This window comes from Xiphophorus couchianus, chromosome 24 (assembly GCF_001444195.1).
Source record: "Xiphophorus couchianus chromosome 24, X_couchianus-1.0, whole genome shotgun sequence".
In the NCBI taxonomy this organism is placed as follows: Eukaryota; Metazoa; Chordata; class Actinopteri; order Cyprinodontiformes; family Poeciliidae; genus Xiphophorus; species Xiphophorus couchianus.
This window is the reverse complement of record NC_040251.1, coordinates 8,567,565-8,576,938: the sequence shown is the minus strand read 5'-3', so window position 1 is coordinate 8,576,938 and position 9,374 is coordinate 8,567,565. Positions and strand designations below refer to the sequence as shown.

Genomic DNA, 9,374 nt, shown 5'->3' with positions numbered 1-9,374 from the left:
AAAAATACGGTAAATAAATAATGTTATGATAAATAGTCAATGCACAATAATTATTTAGATTAGCTTTTTATAAAAGGAACACCTCTGGTTTGGAGAGTCTGGCTGGATGTTCTCTTTTGCTTTGTTTCCACTGAGCGGTATGGTGATAATATCCAAAATATCAATATTAGATTTGGTATCAATAATACCTAACCCTAACCTTGCAATCAAGGTTTGGATTGCAACAATGTTATTCCAGGAGTTCCAGGATGTTTGGCTTTGCCGCTGTATTTGTTGTACAATGGCTGCTGGAAAAGACAAGCGTTTTGTTGTTTACTTATCCAGAAGCCACTAGTTGCATTCTTGTTGTTTGTGCAGGAGGTTCCACCTCTGCCTTTCAAAGATGTATGGTTGTATAACTGTGCATCTGTTTTCAGCCATTTTCAGCTCATTCTGACTAAAATTGTGTTATCTAAAATGATGTTGTGTAAAACAAATGCAATGTAACATCCATCCTAGCATGTTCAGTGAAACTTAATACAACTGTGGAATGATTCAATTCGATTCGCATTTACAACAAAAACAGACGAACTGCTCAGTCAAAACGAAGCGCTACGTTGTGTGAAGTACGATCAATCGCTCGTGGTTGAATCTTGAAGGATTTCTGACAGCTGAGCCAAACATGAAGCTTAAAAACAGAAGCACAAGAGCGTCTTTGTTCCCAGAAACGTCTCAAACCTCCAATCTCGCCATATTTTAACTGAAAACAGACGCCAAAACAAAAATAACCTGTAAGAGTCAAAGATACTCAGAACTGGTTAATTATGGACAGAGCTGAGCTGCTTGCTGCTTCCAATCGTTATGCTAAACTAAACATTTACGATTAGTTTGTGGAAACACAAGCAGTTTCCCAGAATTATTCCCTAAATCTTTAAATGAATAATAGATTGTCATTTAGAATAAAGCAGCTTTTAGTAAACATTAATCCATAGAAGCAGGTATTTGTAGTTCTTAGTGCCAAAAGCTTTATCACAGCAGATATTTATATTTGGCCAATTAATCTGACCTTTTTTTATTTTGTTTTAGTGGGGGGGTTGCATTTTTTTAGCTAAATTTGTAGCATATTGTCAGAGATTGATGGAAACTAAGCAATCATATCTAAGCCTGTGAACATGTCTTCCAGCCGTTTCAGCGTCCGAACTAATGAGGAGCTCGTTTGTAAGGAGACGGGTCCAGATTCTGGGCTGCCAGGTCTCCATCCTGGGTCTAATTGAACAGTGTGGTGGTTTGTGCGTTTAAGTGGCAAATGTGTGTTTTATTATTATGATTTAAGGTTAAAATTAGGTGATACTTTCTGGAGTCACGCTACATTTTATCAGCTTGGCCTTAACACAGTGAGGTTTCTGAGCTTTCCTGGCAGCAGGTGAGGCAGAATGAATGCAGATACTTTGTCTGTACGATGCCTCGTCTAAACGTTAGCTGCACATGATGTATTTTTTGCAAATTAGCTTTTGGACCAAATTATATTTTACAAAAGATTGGAACGTATTTCCATGGAAAATATGTGCGAGCGCTTGATGACTGGTGAAAATGAGTATTGGATCTGCCGGTGGTTTTTAGAGTCCGGATCGACTTCGTGTGACACTTTCGTCTTAGAAATACCTCAAGTTTTTAAATGTCCAGAGGAGAAACGCTGTTGATTTTTGTTGTAGTTGTAAAACATTTCCTCTGACATCATTCCTCTTATGCAATGAATCATCTGTTCAACATGATTTTCACTTCTTCCTTTTGTGTCTGGATAATGTGTTTTTCATGTACTTTGTAAACTAAAGTAAAAATGTGCAAGTGTCGGCTTTTACATGTAACAAAACTATTTTTAGGGGGCAACGTATTAAACTTGTAAACTTTGTTTTTGCTTTTATTTTGACACTAAAAACTGTCAGTTTTGTGTGAAGCATATGGAGTGATTTTATTTTATATTTTCTTTGAATTTAAGGAGAAATAAACATTTTGTTCTGATATCAATATGCTTGAATGAACTGTTGGTATCTAAACTTCCAGCAGACCAAAATTTATGCAAGGAAGCAGCTGATTTCAGCTTTTCACAGCTGAAATTAGTTTGTTTTTCTGCATGTTTCAGATGTTACAATAGGATATTTACAGTCCGTAACCACTAGATGGCGGTGTAACCTGTACACAGAACCCTTATGATCCCAATTTTTCCTCTTAAATAATAGAAAGGTAAATTCATGATCTCTAAAAACTGAAAACACTCACAGGTAGAAAATGTAATTGGTAAGCAATGTTTAATATTTTGCATATTTATGGAACTGTAAAAAAAAAGCCACTTTAGGTTTATCAGGTAATTAAAAATTATTTCAAGATGTTGAAGTTAAATACAGAAGATAAGTATTTGATCCTCCTTTTGTTTTCCTCTTCTCCTCTTCTGTTTTCTTGTCAAACAGAAGAGGTAAGCAGCCTGTCAATAACCTTAGCTTTAAAAATTAAGGTCTGACGTTTCGGTAATCTTATACGAAGACATTCATTTATGGAAATATGGTGAGCTGCCTTAACGGTTTGCTAATTATTAATCTACATTACTTGTTTTTTTTGTTACATAAAACTATGCCTAAAACAGTTTGATTAATCAATTACGAAAATAATCGTCAACTTATTTAACAATCAACAGGCTGTACGGACTCTAAAACATGCAGTTTGCTGTTTTAGAATATACAAGATATTCAGAGATGTAACAGTGATTCTTGAGAAGTGGGACAAAATGGGTTTAAATTCAATGTTCGGAGATTAATCTCAAAATTTTAGTTATCAAATTTTTGTCAAATTCAGAAATTTCCTTTTGTTCCAACCCAACAACATTTCTTTAGCTTAATCTCAATTTGGATTTTTCTAGCAAATTTTTGTCTGCAAACTCAGACGTTTTTTTTTTCATGATAAATTTTTGAAACTATCCTCAAAATTTGTTTTTCAAGCAAATCTTAATCTTTTCAAACTCAGAAATGTCCTTATTTTACTAGCAATTCTTTTTACATTAATGTGAAAATGTGAGTTTTTATTCTAACAAATGTTTGTCCTTTCAAATTTAGAAATGTAGTTGACTTTTTTTTCTAAAAAAAACAAACAAAAAAGCATTATCAAACCCAAAAAGGCTTAGCCACATTTGTTCCGAAAACAGTGGAAAATCACTATAACAGTGCTGTTATTCTTCTAAAGTAGCCCAGAAGCTGCCATTTAATGCATTTTGTTGCTCCTTTCTCCGAATCCCCGTCCAGACATAATTATTCTGTGATCTCTTTGGCGCCCTCTGTAGCCGGGCGCCCCCCGGACCGTTTCGTGGTTTTCTCCCGAACCTCTTCAGCGAGGTTTGCCGGGATATGTCAGTTTCTGCTGACCACTTCCTTCCGGTTTCATCAGAAGAGAGCAGATCTGCTGACAGGTTCCTACTTGTTGCACCAAAAGGCCGAGTGGAGTTGCTCAATGGCCTCCGGGCAGGATGACAGAGGAACAGACGCAGAAGGGCGCTTGGCGGGGTCAAGTCAGCTGCTGATCTGCGGGATCCAGTGAGAACACCAGGGAGTCTCGTCCCCATTAATCAGGCTGGGACTCAGCCAACACAAATGTTTCTGCGTTATCTCCATGGGATGCTGAGCTCAGCGGTTCCACCTCCGCTCAGTCAGGAGGAGCTGCTCCACCGTCTTCAATCAGAGGAGAAACTACAGACGGCGGACAGTTTAAATCAGCCGGTTCGAGGTTAAAGAACCCTTCAGGCTGCTGAAGCTCTCAGCTTGTCACAGCTTCCTGGCATTGTTCTCTCCTGTCAGGACAGTTGTGCCTCTTTGCCGCAGCTTCCTGCAAGATCATGAAAAAAACACCGTTTTCTTTCTAAAATACCTTCATTCTGCCTGATTTTTTTGTTTTATCTTTTCAAGGTGAAATTAAAATTACAAAATGTAAACAATTTGGTTGAAAATTAATCAAGTTCCCATAAAATCAGAGCTGACTTAGTTACACTGTTTGGTTTGCATTAGGTTTGAGACTTTGACTCATGAATTTAGATTAGTTATGTCTATTTAGTCACTAGTTTAGCAGCTGCACTGGTTTTAAGTTGAAAATATTGCTTATTTTTTCCATATATGATTTTAAATTAAAATACGATTAATAACAGAGCCTGATAATAACTTGATTAAAAATTTTAATCGAGTCCCACCAGTAGTTTTTATCTTTGCCTTTATGGTTTTTCTATTACTTTTACTGTATCCTGCAAAACTACATACACCACTAAAATTATTTCTGATTTTGTAAATTTACAACCACAAACCTTCACCTATTTTGGAGGGACATTATTCAGTCCCCATCATGATGATGCCACTAAATAAAGTCCATTAAAATTACCTTCAGGAGTTACCTGATTGTGTGAATGCTGCAGATATATTTTTAAGATATTTTACCTTGTCTGCTATTTTTATTTGTCCATTGAAATAAAAGGAAAATCTCCAAAATTCTGCATCAACTCTGCGTTCTTTCATTGGCAGATTATTTCACTTATAACATGGGAAAATGTCTTGTTATAAGTGAAATAATCTGCCAATGAAAGAATGCAGAAACAATTACTTTTTAATTAATCAACATTAAGGAATTATTGACTTAAAACAAGCTCCTATATCATGTTGAAAAGTTACTTGTGAGTTAGTTTTTGTATTATTTTAAGTGTAATATGACATTTCCACTAGAAATTAGACCAAAATTACTTTCGAAGTTTCATTAAAAGCACATCCATGTCGTAGAATGGCTTAGTCAAAGCCCAGAACTTGAGTGACTAGAAGATGTACATCAGCATATACTTTTTTCTCTTTTTATTCACTATTTTTTGTTGCTATGTAACAAGCAAACCCTTTAAAATACATGGTAGGTGAATTATGTAAGAAGTGACAAATTTGGATAAATTCTGCTCTAAGGAGACAAATCAAAGGAGGGAAAAGGCTAAACAGATGTTTTATCAGTTTTATTGAGTTTTCCTGGACTTCAGTCCCTCTTCTCATCGCTAACTGAGGATGTCCTGTCAGCTATCTGTGAGTTCATGGGAAGTGGGAGGGCAGAGACTCCTGTCTGCTTGATCCCTCAGATTGTCCGAAGCATCAGAGCTGGAAGGCGTCGGCTCCAGGCACGGAGAAAAAGTAAAACCTGCAGAAGGAAAAAGAAAGAACGAGTTTAAATCCAGAAAACCTGCTTCCACAGAAAGGTAGGATGAAGTTTTATGTTTGGAAATGTTTCAATCAGATAAAAAGGTTTTGCTATGTTCATTAAAATACTTATAATCTGACCTTAACACTGGATTTTTTATAGGAGTTTGTTTTAAGTCAATAACTCTTTCATATTGATTAAAAAGTAATATTTCCACCAGCAGATTATTTTTTTTCTATTAAGACATTTTTCCCATTTTTTAACTGAAATAATCTACCAGTGGAACCAGTGCTTTTTCATCAATATTAAGAAATTATTTACTTAAACTCATATTTCTTACTAAAAAGATACTTGTAAGTTAGTTATAACATATTTCAAATGTACTGACTTACAAGTAACATTTCAGCAAAACATAGCAGCGTGTTTTGGGTCAAAAATTATAATTATTTCACTTATAACATGAAAAGAATGCTGTATTATAAGTGAAATAATCTCCCAGTGGGACTTGAACTTTATTTTTCAACAATATTAACTTAAAACGAGCGACTATTTCTTACAGAAAAGTTACGTTGTTTCATTTCAAGTGTACTAAGATATTTGCATGAGAAACTGAACCAAAAATATGTGGTAATATTTTGTTCTTGCAGTGTAAAAGGTCACATTTGTTATCCAATTCCAGGAAATGGATTTTATTTTGGATTTTATGTGATAAAACCAACAGAAAATTATACAAATCTGAAAAGTGTGGCATGCTCTTGCAGTCGATATCTTGAACAAACACTGTGAAGATCCCATTTTTGCTGCTAGTTTTGTTGGGTGTGGATATCCAGTTTACACATCTAGATATGCTTTCTATTTTTTTATATCAAGCTCAGTGTGAGAACATTTGTGATCAGCCTTTACTTTGACTAGGCCATTCTGCTGTGACCTAAACTAGCTCTGACTGTATGCAATGCCAGGATTACTACTCGTTTCTCTCCATGTTCATCTTTGCTGAAGAAAAGAATCTCAAGAGCATGATGCTGCCACCACCATGTTTTATAGTGTGAATTTAGTTTTTAATGATAGATTTCATCCTTACTTAATTTTTCAATGTCTTCCACATGTTTGCCTCTTACATGCCTGAGCTTTTTAAAACTTTAGACTACGAATTTGTTCCATGGAGACACATTTTTGGATTTCTGTTTAGATAAACAGTCAGTTTGGGGTTAACACTCTTTCTGTGTTCAGCTGATGGATTGAACAGAATTTTTTGAGATGTTTAAATCTTCAGGAACGTTAAATTACAGACAGATATACTAGAAAAAAAACTACAAAAAGTTGCATTTTAACTGTAAAACGTCTGTAAACTGAAAACTGCTGAAAACATTGAGGTTGCAGGTTTCAACTGCAGTAAACACTGCATTCATTTAGCATCACTTTAAACTGTTCAGTTGTTGAAATGTACAAAATTAGTTGACAGTTTAGAAAAGCAGGAAAGATTGCTGAATGCCACGGGAAGGAGAGATTTATTTATTTATGTTGTTACACTACAAAAACACAAAATATTACCAAGTATCTTTGGTCTAGTTTCTGGTGCAAATATCTCAAGGCACTAAAAATTTGACAATTAAAAGTATTTATTCAGCAAAATTTAAGAGCTTGTTTTAAGTTAAATAAAAACACAAAACACGACGAAGTATTTCTGTCTAGTTTTTAGTGCAATCGATTAATCACAATTAATCGATTATTAAAGTAATTGTCAACTAATTTAGTAATCTATTGTTAGAGTATATATACTCAACAAAAGGCCAATAGCTTATATATATATATATATATATATATATATATATATATAGCTTCATCTGGTTCAAATTTATTAAAGCATTGTATGTTTATTTTCTTATTTAAATAATGTTTAATCTTTTAGATTAATTTAAAAAGTACCAGTTCCATTGGTTGATTATTTCACTTATAAAATGGAAACCATGTCTTATTAGTGAAATTATCTCCCCCTGATAGATAATTGTGAGTTAGTTTTGTCTTTTTTAAAACGTATAAAGGTATTGGCAGTAGAAACTAGATCAAAATACTTGGTGATGTTTTGAGTTTTTACAGTGTTGTTATTAAACCTGCTGCAGTTTTCCTAACATTTTGCTCGGCACGCCCGCCGCCCCTCCAGCGTCTGCGGTTGCGTAACATCTGAGACGTTTAATCAGATTAACTCTGATTAAACCAAAACTGAGTCCAGATATGAAGCATTTCTCCTTTGCCTCCCTTCAGACCATGACCTTCGACCACAACCACTCGCTGGACTTCCTGAACGGCACGCCGTGGTTCATCTATGAGTGCACCATCGAGCTGGACGCCAACTACAGGCGCATTGCCCTCTTCCTCATCTACCTGTTCATCTTCATGGTGGGCCTGCTGGAGAACCTGCTGGTTGTCTGGGTCAACTGGCGGCGCCGCCACTCCGCCAGCGGGGTCCTCTTCTGCATCATCAACGTGAGCCTATCGGACCTGATTGTGATCGTCATCCAGCCGTTTTTCATGATGGAGGTGACCCTGGACAAGGTTTGGCTGTGGGGCAGCTTCCTCTGCAAGGTCACCAACCTCATCTACGTGGTCAACTTCTACAGCAGCTCCTTCTTCCTGGCCTTGATGACCTTGGAGCGCTACCTGGCGCTGACCAAACCATCGCTGCCCACCCTGCTCCCCGTCGTTGGCCGCCAGCGGTGGCTCATCTGTGGGGGTCTGTGGCTGCTGTCGCTGTTTTTGGCCCTGTTGGAGAACGTCCATGTGGATATCCTAGAGTGGGACGAACCGGGTTGCTACATGCTGCCTGAGCACAACTTCACCGAGTGGTTCGTCTCCGTTGCCTTCCTCTGTACGATCTTCCAGTTCCTCGGCCCGGCGGCCATCATCATCACCTGCAACGTCTTGATCGCCCGGGCGGTCAGGACCGCCCCGGACGTGGAGGGCCGGAGGGACGTCTGGTTGGTCCACGTGTATTCGCTGGTGTTTGTCGTCTGCTGGTTGCCCTACCACCTGGTCATGTTGCTGATGATCATTGATGATCTCGACCCCTTCATGTTCAGCTGCAACGTAGTGGAAGTCCTCTACTTCTCCTTCATTGTGGTGCAGGGTCTCTCGCTTTTTCACTGCGTCGCCAATCCGTTCCTCTACAACTTCCTTAGCAAGAGCTTTCGCCGCAACCTGATCAACACCGTCGTGAGCTACATCCCCAAGGACCAAATGGCAGAACAGCTGGAAGTGGGGCCGAAGCCCAATACTCCCAATGGGGGCAAAGAAGACCCAGGGAGGCAGAGGAAAATGAGTAACGCGAGCACCAGCCAGTCTGACGTCGGGTCATAAGGAAAAGATCATCAGGAATCAGACATTTTGAGTTATTTCAGCAAAATCTGGACTTTGGCGTATAGCAGAGGTAACTAATGGACACAACTTCCTTTCATATCCCACTTCCTGCTTATTATCCATGCACGAATGTCATCAGTTTTAAGTAGAGCAGGGCAGGAAATATTTGTTTTTCCTGCAAAGCTGCTCAGCTCCCACAGGACCTTGAGCCAATGTCTGTAATCTTCCAACACAAGAGGAAGAATAGTGCCACACCAGGAATGTGTGTAAACAACACATCTGCAGTCAGACACCTTGTGAGATTCTAAACTTAAAAACAAAATACAGCTGTTTATTTGCAGATAAAATCATGGCATACATCACCATATGCTTATTTAACATTTCTGATGTGGTAATGATCTGTGTATATGGAATAAAAAACACTTTAAACATCGACTGTCTCTGTTTAAATTGGAAAATCTGTAATCAACATCAATGTACTAGAAAAACTGCAGATGACATTTTAATGTCCATGCCTTAAGACTCCGAAATTTGGAACACAGCTTTATAATAATTCACCTTTATTATGAAAAGGCTCCGTTAACTTTATTTGGAAAAGCTACCAAAATTAAACCACCTAAATTAACATTTAGGTGATATTAAACGTGGTTTTGCAGTAAACAAACGTTTTAGTTGGAAGTTAATTGATTAAATTTTAACAGATTTCTTCATTTGCTTTTTTTCAAAAATAATACTTTGCATATAAAACTACATTTGAGTTGGTGACGCTTTTACTTTAGAAAGTATTTGAAAACTAAATTAATCCGTTGTTTGCTAGTTTAGCCTCGTTTTGAACGTTATTA

The 9,374-nt window shown here is 37.3% G+C and overlaps 1 protein-coding gene across 1 annotated transcript; it reads left to right on the top strand.

The window, feature by feature from the left end:
• Window positions 1-4,691: 4,691 nt before the first annotated feature.
• On the top strand, window positions 4,692-8,964 carry ackr5 (atypical chemokine receptor 5). Its single transcript, XM_028009949.1, has 2 exons — window positions 4,692-5,236; window positions 7,441-8,964. The coding sequence occupies exon 2, from the start codon at window positions 7,444-7,446 to the stop codon at window positions 8,530-8,532; it is 1,089 nt and encodes a 362-aa protein (XP_027865750.1). The 5' UTR covers window positions 4,692-5,236; window positions 7,441-7,443; the 3' UTR covers window positions 8,533-8,964.
• The last annotated feature ends 410 nt before the right edge of the window (window positions 8,965-9,374 follow it).